General features: G+C 33.1%; 2 protein-coding genes across 3 annotated transcripts in view; both read left to right on the top strand.

Moving 5' to 3' along the window:
* Positions 1-9,063, top strand: LOC105331293 (ubiquitin thioesterase zranb1-B). The gene is made up of 8 exons (XM_011433418.4): positions 1-107; positions 1,454-2,693; positions 2,888-2,959; positions 3,583-3,778; positions 3,964-4,082; positions 4,176-4,301; positions 4,832-5,061; positions 6,031-9,063. Exons 2-8 carry the CDS (start codon positions 1,484-1,486, stop codon positions 6,259-6,261), a joined length of 2,184 nt encoding a protein of 727 aa, XP_011431720.3. The 5' UTR covers positions 1-107; positions 1,454-1,483; the 3' UTR covers positions 6,262-9,063.
* A 412-nt stretch (positions 9,064-9,475) lies between these two features.
* LOC105331306 (alpha-1,6-mannosyl-glycoprotein 2-beta-N-acetylglucosaminyltransferase) overlaps positions 9,476-25,096 on the top strand; it is a 30,340-nt gene continuing 14,719 nt past the window's right edge. Inside the window, exons 1-5 of one of the 2 annotated variants that reach the window (XM_034473982.2) lie at positions 9,476-9,582; positions 15,434-15,540; positions 17,537-18,535; positions 20,318-20,415; positions 24,223-24,322. In XM_034473982.2, the coding sequence (XP_034329873.1) occupies positions 17,987-18,535; positions 20,318-20,415; positions 24,223-24,322 (747 nt within the window). In that variant the 5' untranslated portion in view covers positions 9,476-9,582; positions 15,434-15,540; positions 17,537-17,986. Of the gene's footprint in view, positions 9,583-12,272; positions 12,505-15,433; positions 15,541-17,536; positions 18,536-20,317; positions 20,416-24,222; positions 24,323-25,096 lie in introns of those variants that run through there. The other variant, XM_034473983.2, reaches the window with a different exon arrangement.

The raw sequence follows: 25,096 nt of genomic DNA on the forward strand, positions 1-25,096 counted from the left end.
CGATCGTAAATTTAAATGACGTCATCATTACAGATGGGAAAATCTTTGTTTTGGTTGCAGTTTAACGATGTGACAGGGAAATATATCTCCCCATAAAGTCCCATTTGGTAAACCATTTTACAATATGTGCAAATTAAACATGTGGTACCGTTTCATCAATATGACTGTAAATAATGTGTCTAGAATTTCAGTTTGTAAGCGAAGCATTGTATGAAAATCCGTTATTTATTTATTACTCTTGACAAGTTGTAGATTATTTATTGACATAAGAAAAAAACCTTTATATCATGTAAATGATAAATTGTACTCTGACTTTATATGTGACAAACAATGTATGTATAGAAAAAATGTAGTAAACACATGTATTTCAACTTTGCCAATTATACGATTTACAACAAAACAGCTGATTGAGGCCATGTGGGCCCCATTATTTTGTGATTCCATTATTTAACGTTTCACTAGCCTTCATTGAGTATTTGCATCCCACGTTTAAGAAATGGGCGATTGAAAACACTATCAACAATTTAAAAAAAACAAATTGTTCAATTCAGTTCAATTTCCTTTTTAACTTCCTGCAGTTTTAATCTCATAATCAATTTTGTGGCTTTATAATATCTCATCATCACCCATAAAGAAAGAATTTTTTCCAGTCTACGGCTAGTCTCCTTACACTGTTCAATGCAAGGTTACTATTAGATTAGGCAATCTAATTATGTCTTGTAATATGCCCTCGATCATTCCAGTTGGTCTAGCTAAGTTAAATCTTCGTAGCGAGCCATTAAAGGTTTGGTGTCCATTCTTCTTTCACAAAGTGGTGAAAGTAGAATGCATGGACACAAAACCTGTGAGTGTTGGAGTCAAAGATACCCTCGATTTTTGTGAAAATTAAGATGTTCAAAAGTGAATTAAAATTGAATTTAGTTTAAAAATATGCAACTTCCCTTTTCAGAGTTTTAAACACAAAAGAACATACATTCATACTAAAGGGTGATGTCACCAACAGATAAAGATATTTGCATTTCAGAGTGGGCAAAGAGTTAATTGCAACCCTGTATGTGATCGATCGACTAAAAAATGGAAAATTTTATACATTGCCCTAATTTACCATGAGATCCTATGACTTAAAATTTGTGCTGGCAAATTTTCGTAGATTGCCAAGATTTTGGGGATGTTATGTTTATTTCAATAATTATTTATTCATAGTTATGAAAGACAGTGTTTTAAATTTGATTGGGAATGTAAATTCCTTGGTAAGGGGTACCAATGAATCATAAGAAAATTGAACCACCACAATTTAAATTCTTATGATTCCACGGTAATTATTGTAGAAATTATCATTGGTCTTCTTCTTTAAAAAGTTTTAAAATTACTGGTAATTAATACATGTATATATACACTTTTATTTTTTAATGCTTTTATTAATATAATCTAATATGATCTTATTTATAAACAGAATCGGGAGTGGGCGAGATCCCAGAGATTCATGATGACTGACACAGACAAGTGGGAGTGCCAGCACTGTACCTATCAGAACTACCAAGTGTCAGCGAAATGCACATTATGCAATAAACGTCGGCAGGACACCAGGATCTCAGACTTTGAAAATGAAGAGCAAGACATCTATAAGATGGCAGCATCCATGGGACATAATAAAGAAAGTAGCTTGGTCTCCCAAACCTCTTCCCAAATTTGTTCTACCAGCACCGATCCTGTGATTGGTACAAAATGGGCATGTTCAGCTTGTACATATCTTAATTGGCCAAAAGCTAGCAAATGCACTCAGTGTCATAGGGTAAGGAAAAGTGTATCGCCTGGCTGTCAGTCACCAGTAGAAAGGAGCAGGACCAGAAAGGAACCATCAGAAGCTCAATCAGGGGAGGGTTGCAGGTCTGGTGGAAGGACTACTCCAGCCCGGGAAGTAATACCTGGTTCCCCAAAGGCAGCAAAATGTACCTCCAACAATGATATTAATAAAACTCATGCAAAATATGCAAAAATCAAATGGACCTGTAAAGCGTGCACGTATGAAAACTGGCCGAAGACCCAGAAATGTGTTATGTGTGGGACAAGTAGAGGGCGTTTTTCTCCGGAGATAATTACTTCACCGCCTTCTTTATCTCCCACTGAAATCACCGCAAAACAGATGGGGTCCACCTCTCCAGTCTTAGCTTGTGGAGGTGGGTCCCCTCAAAGTGACAATCAGTCTGTAGAAGTACAAGACCCATCAACCTCTGGTGCTATCACGTCCGAGGATAACAAAGCCACGGAAAAAAGACTTAAACAAATTCGTAAATGTATGAGGGAAAAGGACTGGTTGTGGCTCAATGCTTGTGTGGGTGTGGTGGTTGGAGATCTTGGTGCCATTGAGTCATTTCTCGCATCAGGTGGTGATCCTTCCCGGCAGCTAACACAGGATGAGGTTGCATTATTAAACCGACCTAGTGCTTTTGAAGTCGGGTACACGATTGTTCATCTTGCCATTAGATTCAAGAGAGATGACATGCTTGCTGTGCTCTTGACAAGTACAGAATCCAATGCCAATGGACTTAAGCGCCTACCCTCTCATGTTTCCCCCGATGTTGCTGCAGAAATCCGCAGAGAAATTTCTTCTATTCTCAGGCAACGGAAAGGAGGAAAAGGGGAGTTTCCCTGTCAGTTCTTTTCAGATTGTGTTACCTTTGCCTTGCCCTCAGGTATCTTATTTATTATTGTTTATTCATTTGGAATTATAACAGGTCAAAAGTTGCTTTTTTTAAAGGTGATCTAATAACCAGTATACAATTACCTGGTAATCAATACAAAGTATACTGTTGCAGTGATATTACCCAGTGATAGATTTAATTGTTTTGATAGAATGATTGATAGCTTTGTCTTGATGTTCTCACAGGTGTAATGGATCTGCCTCAGTCCATACAGTCACAGGTGTTCAGTGAAATCCTAGATGAAGATGTACAGAAAGGTACCAGCGTGTATATGCAATCTGAAATGTAGCTTTACCATTTATATGCATGAGATCTTCATGAATAATATTAGCATACAAAGAAAATGCTTTCTGTTAAATTTAGTAGATTTATAAAACAATTTACTTGCAAGAGTTGTCCTGACATGATTCATGATTTGTGTGTTTGAACAGAAAATCATCTTTTAGATAAAAGGAAAGTAAACATAATTTCTAACTTTTTATGTGTGATTCTCAGAACAATTTTGTAAGAAACTTAAACTTTAAATACCAGTGCTGCTAGAATGGATTTTGTTTCTTATCCATATACAGTTCAACTTACTTGGATGGGTAAATTTAATTTAGTTTTTGAAATAAAATAAGTTGTTTTCAGGCAATGAACTTATCAGTCTACTGTAAAATAAACTGATTTTGCAGATTACAAACATTTTGATGAAAGATACAGGGAGAGAGAAAGGGCTTTGAGATGCCCGAGTGTAAACTAATCTTTTGGTGTCTGTTACCTTATAATCAATTATACATGTGCTAATCAACAAGGACAATTAATTTTGTGAAGCTTGTTTGAATTTGAACCACCCAAAGTCATTGTCTTGTTAATTTACCACCTGATTTGTGTGTTGTAGAACTAGAGGAAGACTTGGTCATTAATTGGAGTCTGGAGCTGACAGTGAGACTAGGGAGTCGGCTGTATGCTCTGTGGAACAGGACAGCTGGGGACTGTCTCCTAGACTCTGTACTACAGGCAACATGGGGCGTGTTCGACTCGGACAACACACTTAGACAAGCCCTCTCTGAGAGCATTAGTGATGGTGCTATGATGTATGATTCTAATATCTATTATTTTGTGTAGCATAATATGCATTTTTATCCCTCTTTTTGAAAGAAGGGAATATGCATGTTTTTCCTGTGCTGAATTCTTTTTCCTTTTGGAATAAAGGAAATTAAGCAACGAATTGCAAGAAAATTGTTACTATGTAGCATAAATTATTTTTCTATTGGAATAGGTTCTACCCAAGATGGAAGGAGTATGAATCCATGCACGCAGAGAGTTTGCAATTTTCCTTAGATGAAGCTCAGTGGCAGAACGACTGGGCAGAACTCCTTAACTTAGCAAGTCAACCTGGTAAGTGTACACAAGACTGAGTGATAAGTCTCTTTGACATCTGAAAGTACGGATTGTTTAGTTCTGTGGCCTAATTGTTGATTTTATTCACAGGTGCTTCTTTAGAGCAGACTCACATATTTGCATTAGCTCACATTCTCCGTAGACCTATCATTGTGTATGGAGTGAAGTATGTCAAAAGTTTTCGTGGAGAATCGTTAGGATTAGCCAGATTTCAAGGTAACATAGTCAGATACACATGACTGACAACGCTAAAGTGGCTCATCAGTCTGTCTACTTGAAAAATCTTCTGATGTTTTAAAGAGCTACAACATTTTCAATTTACGATTTATAGAGGACGTGTAATTTGGAATTTTGTAATAAAATCACATTATTTTTCCAATTTATACCGTCAGTTAAGAAATGCAAAATCTTGTCGAGGTAAGCTGTCAAATGGTGGTACCTGTATAAAATGCATTTTACAGTGCTTTTGAGATGCCAAAAACCAACTCTTATTTTTATACTCTCACATGTTATTGTAAACTTTTAGAACTTTATCGGATATATTTTTCATCATGCCAGCAAAGGCTGCACAAATGTTAATATTAATACCGGTACATTATATAAGGATACTTAATACATTGAAGTGGAAAAGAATGCTTTTGGATTTGGTATTATTATTATTATGTAATACATGTACTTGACTTATTAATAATGCACTTCCCTTGGTGTTTTCCCAGAAATTGATATCCTTTTAATTCACTTCCCAGGTGTTTATTTGCCTTTACTATGGGAGAAAGGATTTTGCTGGAAGACACCAATAGCATTAGGCTATACAAGGGGCCATTTCTCTGCCCTTGTAACCATGGAAATGGACACAGATGGCATTCTAGGGGCCGGGGCTCATATTGAACCCAATGACGATGATGAAGTAGCATACTTGCCATTAGTTGATTACGAAGGGAAACTCCTGCCAGTGCCTTTCCTAATGGGCTCAGAGGTTAAAATTTTTTTTTTTAAATGCATGTAAAAGAAAATGGTATAAGGTCATCACAAGGAATGCTTGATTCTTTTACATATAGAGTTGTACTTTACATATTACACAGATGGTATTTAAAATTATGTTGTTTATTAGCAAATATTTACGTCTACCAAGTATGATTCCCTCTATTTCTTACTAAAACTTATAGTTAATTCATAGCTCTATAGAAACAGCCAGACTAAAATCTTCATGCTCTGTTTATCGATTGGTCGAAATCTACAGCGACCTAAGAAAAATCACGCACATATTGCACGAAATAATCATGATGATGTCAGACTCAAATTCCCATAGGAGACTATTTGGCTGTGTGTTTTAGCTTAGGCACTGATGTACATTAACAGTAATTTAGTTAATTTTACTTACTTTTTACAATCAAATTATTAATTTGTTAAAAGGAAGATGTAAATATAAACAATAAAAAGCTTTCTTTGATGATTCATATGGGTCATGTATTTTTTCTGCAATGTCGCCACCTTCATATCCCGCATGGATAACCAAAGAAAGCGTTTTATTGTTTAAATATACATGCATTTCACAGCAAGACAAGAATTTCAATATTTGAAATCTATCAAGCTTACATCCTTCGAGTGTCCCTTGAGTGAAACCACCAAAGCCTTTGAAATGAAACCATTGAATACTTCATTTGAAACTGAGATTACCTGGTTTGACTGTGTCAGATAAGCAACATTAAGTGTATCAGTTATCTAGTGTGGGTTGATCACAAGCATGCCAGTCGAATAAAATCAATAAATATGATCAAAGAGGAATTAATATGTATTTATCAAGTTATAAATTATGAAACAACAAATATATGTTCCAATGGTCAGTTACAGTTTGTAAAATGCTGATAAATATGCATGCTTCAAGGAACATTGATTTTTCTCTTTGATGAATCTTATCAACAACATTTATTTTATAAATTTGAAGGTTGGTCGTGAAGAAAGCATTCTCCATGAATGGCTAGATTGTGTGGTTACCAAGGGAGGGTGTCTGGTGGCGCTGCAGAAAACCGGAAAGCGGCCATTAATGATCAAACAAATGGTCGATGAATGGCTGGAACATTACCGACAACTTCCGCAGGTCACCATGGCAACTAACAAACAGACAACCCTGGCAGCCCAAACATTCTCCAGTGATGGAGAGAGTGATCAGGAATGACTGTTTTAGAGTTGTAATTATGAATGTTAAATATGGAGAGTTTAATAAACTCACTCAGAGTTTTCAGGGTTTAGTCAAATAAGTTCTCTTTGCTCTGAGTCTGGTTGTGCATTTATGGTATATTATTCAAATTTAAGTATCTACATGTATTTGCCTGCTTGAATTGCTGAATTACCTTTTTTATATCAATGCCACTTTACCAAATTCTTTTAGTTTGGTGTATTATTTTCTTCCATTTTTTTAAACAAAATTTTAGGGATATCTTCTTTAACATGCACAAAGTTTTTCATTATTACATTTAATTCTGTAAATGTATTATATTTAGCACATATGATGTTTGACAGATATTGATTTCCCCAAAAAATTTGCTTAATTTGGTTTTCGCATGTTTAAATTTATACATGTATATTTAATTTTAAGATGGATGCTATTAGCAATGTACTTGCAAACATAGTAGAAATTTTTGTTCCAACAAGAATGCTTAAAAGGATAAATGCCAAATGTTATATGATTACAATGTGACTGTTTATTTTCTATTTCAAACTTTTTTTTTGAGTAAGCAGAGGTACTGACTTTGTATGAATTATTAATTGTTTGTATCATTGAAATAGTGTCTGCAATACTTTATTTAATGTTATGCTGAGAGGTTTTGGATTCTGATCAGTATTATGTCGAGTGTTTGAAGTGAAACAAGGACGTAGTGCTCCTACATAATTTCTTTACATGCCACATATTTACATACCACGTATAGGCAAATAATGATGACTATACCTTCATACACCAATGCATATATATCGTGAATCTTCAAACTGTGCTGTGGAAAGTTTTACAAAGCTTCTTTTAATGATATCTGTCTATCTATCTATAGTGTGATCCATTACTGTAAAATCACCATCACATATATACCCATAAATTTCTTAATAGGTAGTCTTGCCTTTTTGTTTGAGTCACCATCAATGAGGTATTTGCACGTGTACTCTGTATTTCTGTGACATTTATGTTCTAGAAATATGAATAATTGATTTACTGGTATATATAAGATGAATAAGATAGTACTGTGTGTCAAATTTGTTTTGACAGTGAACAATTATTTATAGTGACTTTGTTTGTTTGGGTATTTCAAAGGTATATTCTGCAGTTAAATATGATTGTTATTACCTATTAAATGTAAATGCTTACAGTTAAACAAGCCATTCCATTTTAATATGCATGTAGTTTTGATTTGTTAAATGATTCATAATTTCTCCATTGATTTCCGCTATCTTTATAATTATTGTATGCACATACTACTTGGTACTTGATGTTTGTTCACATTAGTTTCTGTTCCACACGAGATCAAAGCTAGAGAATATACCTCCCTTATGAAAACAATTCTTCATTTTCTGCTTTTAGATAAGAATTGTCATTAAAATTAAAAATCTGATACAGGGGTATGAAATTGCTGTTTACATTGATATTTTGTACTTATATTTAATCAATTTCATAGATAAAATTTATTTTAAAAAGTTAAAATATACATATGTAATATATATGTATATTATTGTAATAATGTTTTAAGCAGTTCTTTATAGCATTCAAAGCCCCTTTTCCCATATCCCCTTTTAAATGGAAGAGTTGTATGTTTTATCATTGATTTATCTTGTCTGGGGTGATTAGAAAAATTGACATAGTAAGAAAAGGTCAAATAGATAGGAGATATTTAAATTAGTTTACAGGCACTTTTTAAAATGATTGGTGAATATAAATGTTTATTGAGATGAGAGTATGTATACAAAGCTGTTCATGCTAATTTAGATGAAGTTTGAATGTTTAGACTTTTGCGTCTTTGATAAACATCAATGCTTGTATAAACGATGTATTATTGTTTTGGTTATACATATACATGTACATTTTGTCCTGCTACAGTCTAGGGTTACGTACAATGCAGGTTATATTTAGTTATGTTATTTATGGATTTAATATACTTTGCTTTAAACTACAGTGGTTGATTCTATATTGTTTTGAACTAGCTAGTACATGTATAGGCCTATATCAAATTTTATTATTTTGAAATCACTGGTAAATGTACTTGCTTGAGCATATTGCATAACCGGGCTACAAAATGTCAGTGATGATCTTAATTGGACAATAGTTATTGCTTTAGATGTATTGCAGAAAGTGCTTAACATTTGATTGATATATTGATTTTTCTTTAAACATTATTAGATTTGTTTGTTCACCCTTATTGTTATTGACAAGCAATTACATTGTGTGTTTACCTGAAACCACCCAATGGCATGCATTAAAGTTGTTTATTTTAATTTTTTTTTTGGAAAGTTTTGTGGTATATTAAAATTACTATTATGTTCAATTTATGCAATGTTATAGCACAAGAATGTATTTTTTCCTTAAAATTTATCTTTAAGAGTTTTTACTGTGAACAATAAAATCTAAAGTCACAAATGGTTCAAAATCAGTACATGAATGTGCAATCAAGATTGTACCTCAAACCCACAGTACCGTGCTGTCCATGCACACTATCTTTATAGCAAAGTAGCACAAACGTACATGTTTTTGTGCTATAAATGTCATCTTATATGATAAAATTTATATGTATAATTTTGTTCTTTAAGATGTTTCCATTAATCCAGTTTCATTGTTAATTATTATTGCCAGTCTAGTGATTTTAATTTATTCTTTGAATTAATCATTAATGTCAGAATTGATTTGATTTTGATTGCTATAATTATTTTGTTTGAGTTTAAAAAAATTAGTGTGCAATATGTGCAGTATGTTCTCCACATTAAATTTTTTAAAAGTTGTCATTGTTGTTTGTTTATTACTCTTCATTATAGTTAAGAGAAAATTTGTCTGAATGATTTAAGACATTGATTTCATGTACCAAAGTTACATGTATGAAACATAGGTACCGTCTTGTATAATGACAAAGGAACTGACTTCCCTTTAAAAAAAAAAAACAACTTATGTTTTGAAATAATTTGCTTTCAATTGAATATTTCCATTATATAAAACAAATTTGAATAAAGTTTCCTTTTGCCTCTTCTCCTGTCATGACCAATTTTAACAAAGTGTCAAATAGAAAAAATTATATCCGAATTTTATCCTCAGTCTTTTATTAAAAAACACAAGATGATTAATGCTACCAAAAATATCGATCATCAATATTGCGTGTATTTGTCCTTCCCAATGGAGATCAGGTCCAGGAATCATTCCATTTTATATTTCCCACATTAGCCTACTCCCTGTAACTTCCGGTAGGGAATATTACTTCCGGTTAGGTGAAAGGCGAAAACAATTCTCCAAGATATTTATGTCTCGTCGGTAAGTTTGTTTTTATATGAGAGGTAATCAATAATTAGACCTGATTAATATACACTCACATGTCTATTTTATAACCATTTTGTTGAATAAGATATCACAAAGTAGTTCATAACATTTGAAGCTGATAACGAAATTGAAAGTTCAGTGTTAACATGGTCAAGTGAGTATTCATGGTAAATGTACTATGGAAACACAACGTCCAACAGTCGAATATCTTTATAAGATTTTCACTACATTTTAAGGTATCTCAAAGTATGTGCTTCTATATATAATTCTCTGCCAAAATGATTTTTTTTTAAATTAAAGGCTTGTTTTGTAAATTTTAATAGATATAAAAAATTTGCATGTTACACGACTCCTTAATGTTTGGGGTTCATATTTTTCAACAAATGATAAAATGCTAATTTGAGTTTTCTTCATCTTCGCTATATAGCCAAAGGTTTTCAATCTACTCGGCTACAGGAGCAGAGTAGATCACCTGGAACCCTTTGTTAGCAAAGATAAGTTCAGTTATTAGGTGCCTACTTAATTATTTAAAAAATGAAGCAAGTATAACACAAGATTGAAAAAAAGCTTAAGGTAAGGATAATTAACTATGGCATTACAAACATTGGTACATTAATAACTTGGAAATTGTGTAATTTGTAAATAATTAAACTCTTGCTAAAATGCAATTATCACATTGTGTTATGTTTTGAATATTTGTGAAAAAATATTTTTTTTTTTGGGGGGGGGGGGTATTCTATCATTAAGCAAATTTGGCATTAATTAAAAATTATGATTACAGTTGACAATTAATTTTGTTGGCATGATTTTGGGATGGATTAGATTTTTTGATTTTGATAAGTGAATTTTATTTTGGAAACATTTCTAAGAAAAAAAACCATAACTCTGTTTGGTATGCACTGAAAATCTGCTTTAAAAAAACACCAAAAAACATCTAGTACATATATATAGCCTATACAGGATTTAAGAACATTCCATATTAGGGTAACTCCAGAACAAATTTTCAACAAGCCAGTAAATCACCACTCAGACTGCTGAAAACTTGGCCGTTGGTCAGTAAATCTGACATTTGTTTCCTAACTGCCTGATGTGTAATGTGTAGCAAACAAAGTCATTTTGTGACAACATGATGTGGTTGTGCATAAATGAAATAAAACTAAAGTAAAAATACCTTTTATTACTTTTTCTGATGAATTTTTGTTTGGTACATGTAGTTTTTCATTGTAGACAAGTTATATTTTAATGTTTTGTTCATAACGATTCTGTTGTTTGCATGATTCATGAAAGCATAGCTGGTTGGGTTAACAATTTTTAGCAGGAAAAAATTCAGTTGTCTTAAAAAGGTTATGGAGCATTAATATGGAGTATTTTAAGAGATAAAGATAGAAACTTGAATCTGATGGACTTATTTTGCTAACAATGGCTAACATTATTGATATGTTTACTGGTATTCTTACATGAAAGGTTGCTCATAGATGTACCGGGTAGTTAGGTCTTGTAATTATAATGTATTAATATACAGAAGCCAATTTACAAGTCTTATTTTAATTAGATCGACCGAACAGAAAAACCTAAAACAATTCTTCCTGAAGTGTATGTAAAAATCATTAGCTACTACATTGTTATTACAAAATGATTGTGTAACTGATGGAGTAGATGACCTCTATTGATTTTGAGGTCAAAGGTCAAAATGCTCTGGAACTTTCTCAGTATCTCAAGAACCCCCTATCATATCTCAAGGTATAAGGTCAAGGGTCAAGCAAGTGTGAACATTTTCTACGCTTAAAATACATAGAATTTCTATCAAACTTTGTACATTGCCACATTTGAAGGAGTAGAGATTCAGGTACTTTTGATTTTAAGGTCGCAAAATCTACCTATGACAAGAAAAATAGTTTGTGCAGAATATCTATGAGATCATTTGCTTTTCTGCTTAGTGCCATGTGAAGAAGTTGACTCTTTCCAACATTGCTTCTTGGGGGAGGGTTGGGGTGTAGGGGGATATGTGTTTTTAGAATATTTCTTATTCTTCATAGTATCTCTTTTTATAATATTTTGGTTCCAAAAATATCATTAAAGTAACAGAAAGTTCCATTTAATACTTTGTTGTAAGAAGCTTTGAAGAAAAAAAAAATCATGTTACAAATGACTTTGGTAAGATGACACTGGTTACTTCTCTCTGTGCAGTAACCAAGCTCAAATTTACAACAGGTTGACAGATGTATGTGGGCCCAGTCTATTGTTGTGTGTAATTTGATGGACAGGAATAAATTCAAAAGCTGACTTTTTACCTGATCCACTATAGCCAGTGTGTTTAATTTGAGGATTACTCTGTCATTGTTCTCCCCAGTTTAAATAGCTTCACGTTCATTCTGACCTCTCGCTGTGGTTTAAATGCCATTTACCACATATTGACTGGTAGATCTACATATGATATACCAGTACGTATGTTAAAAAGTAAGTTAAGACATTTGTCAGGTTAAAACCAAATTTGCATAAATATCTGTCCTTTGTATAGATTGACCTTGCAATGCAAATATAATAAGACAAAAGAATGGTATTTAACTCAGGCTAAACCATAGACATACAGATAATGTTTGCAGAAGTTCGGGGGGGGGGGGGGGGGCATAACCCTATTGATTATGTTAAGGCCCAGTAGTATGAATATTCTGATTCTCTGAGTTTGGTGTTTGGGTCACTGAAATTTCAGAAGTTTTTTGCAGCAGGTGATATTTATTGATTTCCTAAGCTGTTAAAGTGAACACTGACTGAGGTCAGCTAAGTTGAAGTGGCCGATTATATGTACAGGGCTCCTGTTACCTAGATAGTGGTAAAGGTATATATGCACAGATATCTATCACCTACATGTAGATATTGGGAGAGGACGTGCACAGCTTCCTTGATTGTCTTTATCAGGTATGTTCTCCACCAGTAGCTAAAAAACTGAGGAACTGTTGTTTTAACCTAGTAAGAATGGCCAGGTCCAATCTCAGCTTATTACCAGGTAGATACACTCTTGAAACTGAGTCGCATGTTCCTACGAAAAAAAAAAGTATTTTAACAGTTGCTTGTATGTATGTCATTTGAAACTTTGCTCTACCAGCAAACTGTGTTTTAATGGGAGGAGTTTTAAAGTAGTTTATGTGTGGTATTATCAGTCATCCTTTTACAAGTAGATAGTGTAGCAAGTGCTCCTATATATTGTGTTATTTTAGATTGGTTTGATCTTCCTGGCGAATAGTTTAGATGTTATTTCCCTGCTGGTCCGTCTGTCATACTGTTTTTGTTCATGCCAGGTTCATTTCATGTTGAGGTACAATTAAAAAAAAATAAAAATAAACGGGGTCATGAGAAGGACATGAAAGTTGTCAAATGAAGCAATTATTCTAATGAATGAAATTTTAAAATAGAAATGTTTATATTTATAGCTTCGTCATAACATTTTGTCTTGAATTGCATTTAAGATAGGATAAGTAGCAATGACACACAATGGAACAGAAAAAAAAAGAATAAGTTGTTTCCAAATGATGGTAGATGTGAGAATACCTTCAGGGTTAAGTAAATGTTCTCAAGTGTGTACAAAAAAAATAAGCGTGGTCAGCAGTTTTAATTCAATTTAATTTCATTTTGTTACAGTCTATATTGTATATACTGATTTGATTCAATGATTTCATTCATAATTATCATGCTTTTTTGTCTCAAGTGTATCAGAGCTGTGTAGATAAAAGTGAATGATTTAGATATACATGTACTTGTAAATAAAACAGGTATCTGTTATGTGACTATTTAGACATCATATCGTGTATTGATATAACATTATAACTACTGATACTGATGTTACACCTGTACAAGTACATGTACTTAGCAATGCAAGTAAAAAATTTAAAATGAATATTTATATATACCAGAGATAAGATCATGAAAGTGAGTTCACTTTTAATGATGTGAAACTACAGGTAGATGAAGAAGTTTAATGTGGCTGTGCATGAAAAAAGCTAAACGGATAGAGAGCAAGTTTGTTTACTCTGCCTGACTTTTAACATGGAAATGGAGAGGGGATGAACCCTTTGAATAAATAGTTGTCAGCTAATGTTGTTTGTTTCAAACTCTTGATTTTTGGGACCAGACAGAGGGGGGAAAAATGAGGGGGGAAATTGGTTATTTGCAGACAGCAGACTGGATGGGTTGGCCCTGTAGCATAGATGGTGAGTCAGAGTCTCAGTAACTCTGGGTACAGACCGTGACTCTTATCAGTGGGTGAAGCCTAGAGCCCAGGTACTGTCAAGGGATATGATAGACTCATGAATTTATGATATGTGTCTGTATGTGAAAAAATTATTTTGCATAAATTTCTGTATACTTGTGTGTGGGTGTTGTGAGAAAGTGAAATAAATAGAAAGAGATGGTAAAAATGATAGGTGAAAAAGACTAAAAATGTGAGGCGATAGCACTCTTGATACTTGGTCTCTCCAGAGAGAGAGAGAGAGAGAGAGAGAGAGAGAGAGAGAGAGAGAGAAGAGAGAGAGAGATGGTTAAAAGAGAATCTCTCCATAGATTATGGAAGAAAAAAAAAGACAGCAAAAAATTCCAACTGTCAAAGATCTTAACTACATGTACGTGTATTTGCTATTGGTTTTAAACCCTCAAAGGAGCAAACAATACGTTTCCAAGTTTACATCCGGCACTTTTAATGACTATTTGAATTTTTAATCATTTTTGTTTATTAGGGTCTTCCGTTTTCAACGGAAGACCCTCTTGTTATTCTTCGGTTTCTTTCTATTATTATTATTATTCTTTTTATTTTTTTTTCTGACTCCTTTTTGGCTTTATAACTCAAAAAGTTTACAACCGATTTTAATGAAATTTTCAGAGGTTGTGTGCAACTATAATACCTCATGGTTTGTGAAGTTTCTTTGAAAACGTCACTTCCGTTTTTACGTTACGTCATTTTTAAAATTTTCAAAAAGTCATTTTGTCCGCGGCGTTTCTCAAAAACGCTTCTAGATAGAGGCTTGAAATTTTCAATGGTTATGATTTAATCGATTTACCTCTGTAATAAGGCTGGAAATGAAAATCTGTCACTTCCGGTCGAAACCGGAAGGGTATCAAATTTTTCGAAAAAATGAATTTTCTGATCAAATCAAAAATGAATATGTGTTTTATAGAGCTTATTAAGCTGAATCTAACACTGAAAGCTGTTTTAAAATCAGAAGATGCATTACAGAGATATACGAGTTCAAAAAATGATTTTTCCGGAAATTTTGATTCCGCGTTTTTGGTTAAAAAATTAGTATCAAGTTCTTGGTTAAATTAACTTGTACCTAAAAATTAATTGTTAAGTCGTACTGTAACACATTCGGATTTTTTTTGTTAAGTCGTTCTTGAAATCGGAAAGGTTTTTGTTAAGTCGTACGTAAAATTATTCGGTTTTTGTTAAGTCGTACCAGGAATAATTCGATTTTTTCATCTTTTTATTTAAGGTACTCTTGTTATTGGTTTAAGAGCTCTGCTTCTTACAGGAACTTCCAGCTTTACTTCCGACATTAACGGAAGACCCACTCGTTGCTTTGCAACGAGCTTTGCTCTAGTTTATGAAGCTGCTTGTAAGCTGCAAGTATCAATAACTTTTATATTATCATAGCTGTAATGAATTGATAATGATGATGATTGATTTTTTTCCCCACATAAATTGCAGTAACAATAGAGAATCTTATTAAAAGTATACACTTAAAAGGATCTCAATAGAAAGTCTAACCAGATATAGTGAAATGTTTTTATATGAAAGTAAAATCTCAATGAGAATGAGAGAGTGTTTTTGAAAGAGGAATTTATTTTGTGTTTTCAGGTGTCAAAGATGACTTCCAAATAGAGCTTCAAGTCAGCGATGGTCTTGAAGGAAAGCATCAGGGATGAGAATTAGGCTTGTATATATACAGACATATATCACTACAGGTAACACTTGCTAATTTCATTTGAATCAACTTTGGTCGCTGGTGATTTGATTTACCGTACACATGCTTTTGATCATTGTACAATATATTGAAGTTCATTTGAAGCTTATACATAATAGAAAAGAATAGCCATATACATGATGTATGTTTTAATTAATGTACGGTACTAACTTTTAGCTAGTCATTCAAGATGGAAACAAAGGACAACTTGGAAACAATATAGTATGACCTTTAATTTGCCCTCAGGGAAATTTTGACAAATGTCACATAAGTTATATATTGAGAACGTTGTTTTTTTCTGTTTACAGTAAGATAATGATAAATGTTTGGTATTTTTCAGCCATCACGTGCTCTGTTTTAAGTTGTCATAAGCTATCAATGACCTTCTAATTCATTGTGTTCATGTTTATGTTGAAATACATTGTAGTTCCCAATTTTAAATCCATTAAAGTACAAATAGGCTAAGTAGTCTGGAATTCGTTACTTGTAACTTTTAAATACAATCGTTCAGTTACATGATTTGAAGTACACGTACTGGTACGAATTTTAGAAGGCCTTCGGTGACCGTCCACTTGTTGTCGTATATATAGGGGACGTGATGTAAGAGTCTGGATTAATTACAATGCTGAAATAAGGTTTCTAATCTAAAGCTTATCAGCGGAGATAAGACACACATCCAGGGCCCTATACACACAGAGCAGAACCTCAGATTGATTTCATCAATGTTTTAATATTATCCGTTGACAGTGACATGAGATCCGTACCAAACTTGCATATTCTGCATATTATCTTCAGGGAAACCCCTGAATTGCTTGAGGAATTTTTTAATGGCAGCTTGAACACAAAGAAAACTTTTGAAGTGTAGCAATATGTGAATGCTGTGAGCGGTCATTTCAAATGTGGCAAGATTTACATGTTACTTGGTACATGTATTTTGGTTTGATCTAGCAAAAGTTACGTGCTATATGGTATATGATCTATTGCATATATACATACTCAATCTACTATTGCGCAATCACTGAACACATGGTTGGTGTATGGTCTTGATGACTAGATTATATGGAGATAAAAAGGCAGATAGAAAGACTGTATTTTTCATTTTATGTTGCATGGCACAGTTGCAATCAATTTGTAGTTGAATGAAAAATCTTTTTTTAAGGGAATGCAAAATGCCATGACGAGGTTATTACACCCTAGGTTGTTAAAAAGAAGTGATACAAACATTATGCAGTATATACTAGGATTAACCCTTTCAATATTTACAAAGGAAACATGTTTTCAAACAATACAGTAATTTAATCTCAAGAAACTGTCTCTTTTGATAATATTTTCCAGGAGTTTGCACTATATCTGTGAAATATCTGCTTCTTTAATATTGCCCTGTGAATAATCAGTAAATGTTGAGAGAGGCATGCACACAGAATAGAGCAGATGAGAGATGATTTGAAACATTTAGTTTGAAGTGTTAGGCCCCTGATGTTTTATTTCCAGATGGTTTTGGGAGAAAAATTGTCATGAACAGTTACATTTGGCCTATACAACTGCAATTCCATGATATATTTAAATGACATGTATTGGAATGTATACATGTACATGTAAGAACAAATATACCTAATCTTCACATCCTGGAGTGAACAGGATATAGCAAAGGATCCATTTTGTTTGATTGCATGATCTAGTCATTGTCTGCAACAGTTAAAGTTTTCACATAGCAGGGATATGGTAGGGGAAAACTTTCTCTGTTCTTATGTAACTTTGTGTAGGAAAAACTTCACCATTAGTGCATATGTTAAATGTGTTGTTGTGGTATGTATTGGTTAACAGATTGTCACAGGTTAATATCAGCATGCAGAGTTATCTTGGGAAATATCTTGTATATGCAGGGTTATGCACGGAAATGAACTACAAAATCAAATTCCCATTCATGTGGTCAATCGGGTTTACTTGTAAAATGTTCTCAGGAAGATTTCAAATGTGTTTCTTTTTTTTTTTGCCAGATGTGTTTGTGAACCTGAAAAAATGACTTGAGGACGTGAAAATACAAGCTCCTGGGAATATACACCCAAGACTGCCATCCACACAAACAAACAGCCAAACCTCAACCGAAAAACGAACCACCTTTACTTTGCATAAATTCCAGTGTTGAACCATTTAATGAGGAATTTTTCACCAAATCAAAGCTACATGATCATTTTGTAGACTTCATTTTTTTCCAGAAAGGGGTTTTAAAACTTCAAAATCAGATTTAAAAAAAAAAAAGGAATTTTAATGTAAAGTATTTAATTAATTGCAACAGTTATGGAGCAGATTTGATCAGTTTATGGCCATGTTTTAGTGTGACATGCTTCAGCTGGCAATGTTCATTATTGATGGCAAGAAAGAGGTTGGGAGCTGATCAGTGATTGTGTGTTATCACCTCAGCAGTCAGAAGTACACAGTTTCTTGACATGAGAGTGAGACCGTCTCGTCTGTTACGGAGCCTCTTTCTGGTTGTGCTGATTCTCTTCGTGATGCTCAACATGCACGTGCTGTTGAATTTCAACTCTCACCATCCAGCCTCCATAGACCCCCTCCTCTACAAACTCCGAAATCCAGACATCTTCATCAACCCCCACGTGCAGGTGGGCCACGAGAAACTAGACTCGTTCACACCGCAGAGTAACGAGGCCAAACTCGAAGTATTCATCCCACCGCTCATGTATAATCAGACTTTTTTTAAAGGAGACGTTCAAGAGAACAACCTAACACAAATCAAACTAGAAATAGACAGAGTCAATAGGGAACAATTCATTCATAATTTGCACAAGTTTGGACTGAAGTTAAAGACAGACAGTGTTGTGATGGTCATTCAAGTGCACGATCGGGCCCAGTACCTACAGATCCTCGTGGACTCGCTGCGTAAAGTGAAGAAAATCGAGGAGACCCTTGTGATATTTAGTCATGACGTGTACTCTGAAGCTCTGAATAAAATTGTGCAATCTATAGATTTTTGTCCGGTAAGTATTTGACCTAATTTCTTTTTTCAGATACAATGACACTGCAAATCTTTTTTTTTTTTTTTTAATTTTGTGGTTAGGACAATTAGATTGTCATTAGCTTTGTGGAGTGATATAAATCGTGCAATGCACATCGATAAACTGTTCTGTATATCAAAAATGAAATCATGGTTGGCATTTGTATATACTGAACAGTTTACATGTACTTAGTATCTATTCTGTTAAACATGTTAAAACTATTAATTTAAGTTTTTTTTTTTTTTTTTTAAATCTATAAATAAAACGTTACTTGATATTCATGAAAATCTGATTAAAACATTTTTCATATTTTATTAAGATAAAAATGTGAAATACTAATACATGCCGGATAGATCAAAAACAGCTTCAGTGTCAGCTGAATGTTTTTATGAATTATGACCCAAAACTCGTAATTCTTTTTTTACCTTGTACCACATAGTACAGGTAGTAAATAGATTAAGTGAAATTAAACTGTAGCATACATCACTGTGCAAATACATTGTAACATATGGATATTAACAATTTTTGCGAAAACATATAATTAAGCATCTAAATCCTTTTGGCAAATTTGGCAGATGATGTACTGTAGCATGCTGTACCAAGTAACAAAAATTGTAAACTTGAAAGTCAGCTTATGATAAACTATAATATTTCCAGCTTAAAATGGCTCACTACACCTTGAAGTATTTTCTCAAATCAGCAGAAAATTACTTGACTATGATAGATATCATAATGGATAAGAAGTATTTTAATAAGTCGAATAGGCAAAAGTGCAATTTTGGATGAAAAAGTGCATTTTCGAAAATTTAACTTAGTAAACATGAACAAAAGCTCCAGGCGAATTCGAACTCATGATCTGCGGTTCAGAAGCCCAATACTTTAACCACTGAGCTACGACGATATAGAACCGAACAACCGATATACACAATTTAACAAAGCATTTAAATCACCATCCTGTGACATAGTGTCTTAAAAAAATACAAGTCTGGTGTAGTTAAGTACCTTAAGAATCTGTATTTTTTCCACCGCTGAATGATTGTGATATGAATCTTATAGTAAAATACCTTTTTGTTTCCCCATGGATAGATTTGAGAAAAATATTTGGAGAAAAAAGTACAATCTCTCTGCCTAATGAATTGAGTGCTGTTTTCGTGAATTTATCAAGGCTGACAAAATTTTATACATATTGAAATGGAGCTTTTTCTTATTGCTACAGCTTTTGTTTTTAATGAGGAGTGGTAATATAACACATATATAAGGAGAATAAGAGCTAGTGGTCATTCCTTCAAGTCTTATTATTTTTTAAATTATGAATTATGGAAAAAAAAATCTAAAAAAAGCATTCAAACTTATATTTTTGTTGTTAAGTTAGAATAGATAAAATACAGGTTGATATTAAATATGCTGTACCATACATCTAAATTTTTAAAATGTACATCCAATGATTTATAAAAGTTATATTTAAGAATATCTCTGCTGAAATATAATTCAAGTCAATAAAAAGTGTCCTTATATATACATTTACTTAGTCCTTTTCTATGAAATTTGCTCCCATTAGCTGTAACCTAATCATTTTCAAAAGGGCAGCCCCCATCACTTATAACCTGTTGGAAACAGATTGCATGTAACATTTTGCATTTTGTCAAACCAAGTTCATGTAACACAATATAATACCCAATGTACAAAAGAAATATATATGTATTTTCTAGCTACTATGTGAAAATGGCTTGCATGCACAATTATCCTCCCGGTGCTGTTTTACAGGTGATGCAGATATTTATGCCTGTGACTGCTCAACTTCACCCTAAAGAGTTCCCTGGTGAACATCCCAACGATTGTCCTCGTAATATCAAAAAGGCAGAGTAAGTTTATTCCCCGGCAATCTGTATATCTACACCTCTATGAGCTTAAAGATTTAAGGTGCGGTCAGACGATACGATTTTGCATCAGATTTTTTCATCGTATTCGCTTTGACTAAAATCATACTATGTGACCACCTAAGTCGAAAGCAAAGTCTGAAGTCAATTTAAAATCTGAAGTGCGTCCAAATTTCAATCGACTCTCTGGTGAAGTTGTGACATCACAATGACTTCAACAAAATATTGAATAAGTTTTATTAATCAGAAATCTATTGTAAAATCATATCATGTGACCACCTCAACAAATGACTCACCTGAGCAGGTTGATTGAAAATCTGAAAATCGCATTGCGTGACTGCACCTTTAGTTTAGTCATTGACAATCTTTTTTTACATCTCTAAAAAAAATCAAAAAGTAAGTTAATATAGTCCCTGGCAATCTTTTTTAGACCTCAATAAGCTTAAGGTCCATGTTTCTTTAAAAGGCTTGTTGCTTTTATATGCAGATGATTTAATAGGTGGGGGAGGAGTCTGTTAAATTTTAGTTTTTTATTGTAAAATATATTATCTTGTAAAAGGAACAGTTAAAAGTGTATGTTTATTTCTCTTGTTTATATACCAGTAATAATCCTATACCCCAAGTATATTCAAAATGCTTATCTGTGTTTTATTTGGATACAAAGTTTAATATATGGTTGAACACTTTTTCTCAAACTTTTTTGCTGCAATCTATTTTTTAGATTATAAAGATAAAATAAAACCCATTAGTTGAAATACAATATGCATGTATATTTAGAATGTTTTTTAGCTCACCGAGACGAAGTCAAGGAGAGCTTATGCTATACCCTCGGCGTCGGCGGTGGCGTCGGCGTCGGCGTCCGGACCTGGTTAAAGTTTTTGTTGCAGGTCCTGTATCTAAGCTATTACTTGTCCTATCTTCACCAAACTTGCATGGGTGATGCATCTTGACCTACTTATGGACTTGAAAGACTTGGATGCTGAATCTGGGTCCTAAATTTCAGATGCTGGAGGAGGTTAAGGTTGTTGGACCAGGTTAAAGTTTTTGTTGCAGGTGCCCTTTGATAGCAATATCTTAGTTACTGCTGGTCCGTACATCACCAAACTTGCATGGATGGTGTGCCTTATGATACTGATGCACCAGACAGGCTTGAGTGCTGAATCTGAGCTATAGGTTTCGGATGCTGGAGGAGGTTAAGGTTTTTAGAGCAGGTTAAAGTTTTTGTTGCGGGTGCCCATTGATAGCAATATCTAAGTTACTACTGGTCTTAACTTCACCAAACTTGTATGGATGATGCGTCTTATGATACTGATGCACCTGACAAGCTTGAATGCTGAATCTGAGCAATAGGTTTCGGATGCTGGAAGAGGTTAAGGTTTTTAGAGCTGGTTAAAGTTTTTGTTGCAGGTGCCCTCTGATGATTATATCTTAGTTACTACTGGTCCTTACTTCACCAAACTTGTATGGATGGTGCGTCTTACGATACTGATGCACCTGACAAGCTTGAATGCTGAATCTGAGCTATAGGTTTCGGATGCTGGAGGAGGTTAAGGTTTTAAGAGCTGGTTAAATAAAGTTTTTGAAACAGGTGCCCTCTGATGATGATATCTTAGTTATTACTTGTCCTTACTTCACCAGACTTCCATGGATGGTGTGTCTTATGATACTGATGCACCTGACAGGCTTGAATGCTGAGTCTGGTTTCGGATGCTGGATAAAGTTAAGTTTTTAGGAACAGGTCACATGTTTAATAGATGATAGTACTATATCAAACTTGCATAGTTGATTTAACTGTAATATGAATGAATCGCAGAGGTAGCTTCAGATGCAGAGCTTGATCTCCATTATCAAGGATGCTAAAAAATAAATCTTAGTTATTACAGGTCCTAACTTCACCAAACTTGAATGGATGGTGTGTCTTATGATACAGATGCACCTGACAGGCATGGATGCTGAATCTGAGCCATAGGTTGCGGATGCTGGAGGAAGTTAAGGTTTTAATTGCTAGTGCCCTCTGATGATGATATATTAGTTATTACTGGTCCAAACTTCACCAAACTTGCATGGATGATGTGTGTTATGATACCAATGCACCTGATGGGCTTGAATGCTGAATCTGAGCCATAGGTTTCGGATGCTGGATGAGGTTTAGTTTTTTGGAACAGGTCACATGTTTTATAGATGATAGCTTGCATAGTTGATTTAACTTTATTATAGATTAAATGCAGAGGTTGCTTTATATGCAGAGCCTGATCTCCATTATCAAGGATGCTAAAGAAATCTCCTACCTCACTCAAACCAGCTCGATAGATAGATGTGTTTGTTGATAAATGATATAACATGATTCCTATGATATAGTATTGTATGATATGAAACAATATTGTTTGATATGATACAATATAATATCATATGTTATATTATAAAAAGTTATACAATACGATATGATATTGTATTAATTTTTTGGATATTTTATGATATGATATTATATCATGATACTGTTATGTATAGTATTGTATATTATGATACAATATTGTATAATATTATATTGTATTTTTAATTTATTATTTTATCACATGATACAATTACATAAGATATTGCAAAATATTATATTGTATCCTATGATACAATATTGTATATTCTATATTATTGTATCACACAATATTGTATAATATGATATTGGTTTCAGTAATATAGAATTATATCACATGAAATTGTATTATATGATATTGTAATATTATATAATATTGTATCATATGATATTGTATGATATGATTTTGGTTTATATGATATATTATCTTATCACATGAAATTGTATTATATGATATTGTAATATATATTATTGTGTCATATGATACAATATGTATAATATAATAATGTATTTTATAATATTTTGCTTTATCACATAATATTGTATCATTTGATAAGATACAATGTTGGAATCAAATTATATTGTATTATATGATATAATATCATATAATGTATCAAATATGTTTCAGTGTCATTCAATACAATATCATACTATATTATACAATATAATATGTTTCAATGTTATGATGTATTATGTAATATTATATTGTAATATAATACTATATTGTATTATATTTTATGATATTGTATTATGTGATCAAATACAATAAGGTATAACACAATACAATGTCATATCATACATTACAATATCATATCTCATTATTGTTTATTACGGTATTTTATTGTTTTATATGATATATATTATAAATATAACATGATACAATATTTAATTTTATATCATTGTATTGATTAACATATGAACATATGATTATCATAAAAAAATTTATCAGATGATATACGATATTTTGTCAAAACAGAATCCATGAATATCCAAGATCATAAAGTATGATTTTCATATAAAATGATAAAGGTGGTCTTATGAAGGTGATGTCTCATAATGGTGATGCTCCGTCTCGGTGAGCTTAGTAATCTATGATTACCTATGTTTTTAACTAGAATTTTTTAGACAAGAATTAAAACCCCATCTGAACATCTAAACAAATATGAAAACTGTTTGATGCATTAGACATAGAATGAGAATGATTATGAAAACTGATAGCAAAGCATTACTGAAGTTCTTTTAATTAATGAGTTTGTTTAATGCATTTTTTGCTAATGGTTTTGAAAAATTACTTTAATTAGTAGATAGATATCATATTTTCCCTAAATCTATGTGTATGAGTGATTTAAAGATAGAAATATCTTCAGGATTTTTTGTTTATTTTGAAATAATATCTTTTTAAACTTGATTGTGAATTTGTACAGGGCAGCAACCAAAAAATGCAATAACTGGGAGCATCCCGATAAATATGGACATTACAGAGAGGCCAAATATTGCCAAACAAAGCACCACTGGCTCTGGAAGGTAAGATTGTGGTTGTTGATTTAATGCTTAAGTGTTGCCAAATGAATTTCCACTGGTAGCTCTCTGTATTTCATATGCATCCTAAGGGAGAGCCAATGAAATAACTCCTAACAGCAGAAGTGTAGAGCAGTACCTACAGTTGAAGTTAATGTAGGTCAAATGTTGCAAAATATTGAAGCAGTGCATGTACTTCATCACATGTGATTACAGATTAAAGGTTAGAATTAATTAAAGCACAGCTGGCAGAGTTAGCTCAACGGAATGGTAAAATACTGAAAAATATAAAAAGACATTGACTGCAGTAGGCAGAAAAATACTGTCAAATGAATTACATGCAGTAAATTATGTGCTGTAGTGGTATGTTAAAAACTGTCAAATGAATTACACGCAGTAGTGGTAGGCAGAAGAATACTGTCAAATAAGTTACATGCAGTAGTGGTAGGCATAAGAATACTGTCAAATAAGTTACATGCAGTAGTGGTAGGCATAAGAATACTGCCAAATAAGTTACATGCAGTAGTGGTAGGCAGAAGAATACTGCCAAATAAGTTACATGCAGTAGTGGTAGGCAGAAGAATACTGTCAAATAAGTTACATGCAGTAGTGGTAGGCAGAAAAAAACTGTTACATAATTTACAAGCAGTAGTGGTAGGCAGAAATATACTGTCAAACAAGTTACAAGCAGTAGTGGTAGTCAGAAACATACTGTCAAATAAATTACGGTACATGCAGTAATGGTAGGCAGAAAAATACTGTCAAGTAAAGTATATGCTG

The sequence above is a fragment of the Magallana gigas genome, chromosome 8 (assembly GCF_963853765.1).
Source record: "Magallana gigas chromosome 8, xbMagGiga1.1, whole genome shotgun sequence".
Lineage (NCBI taxonomy): Eukaryota > Metazoa > Mollusca > Bivalvia > Ostreida > Ostreidae > Magallana > Magallana gigas.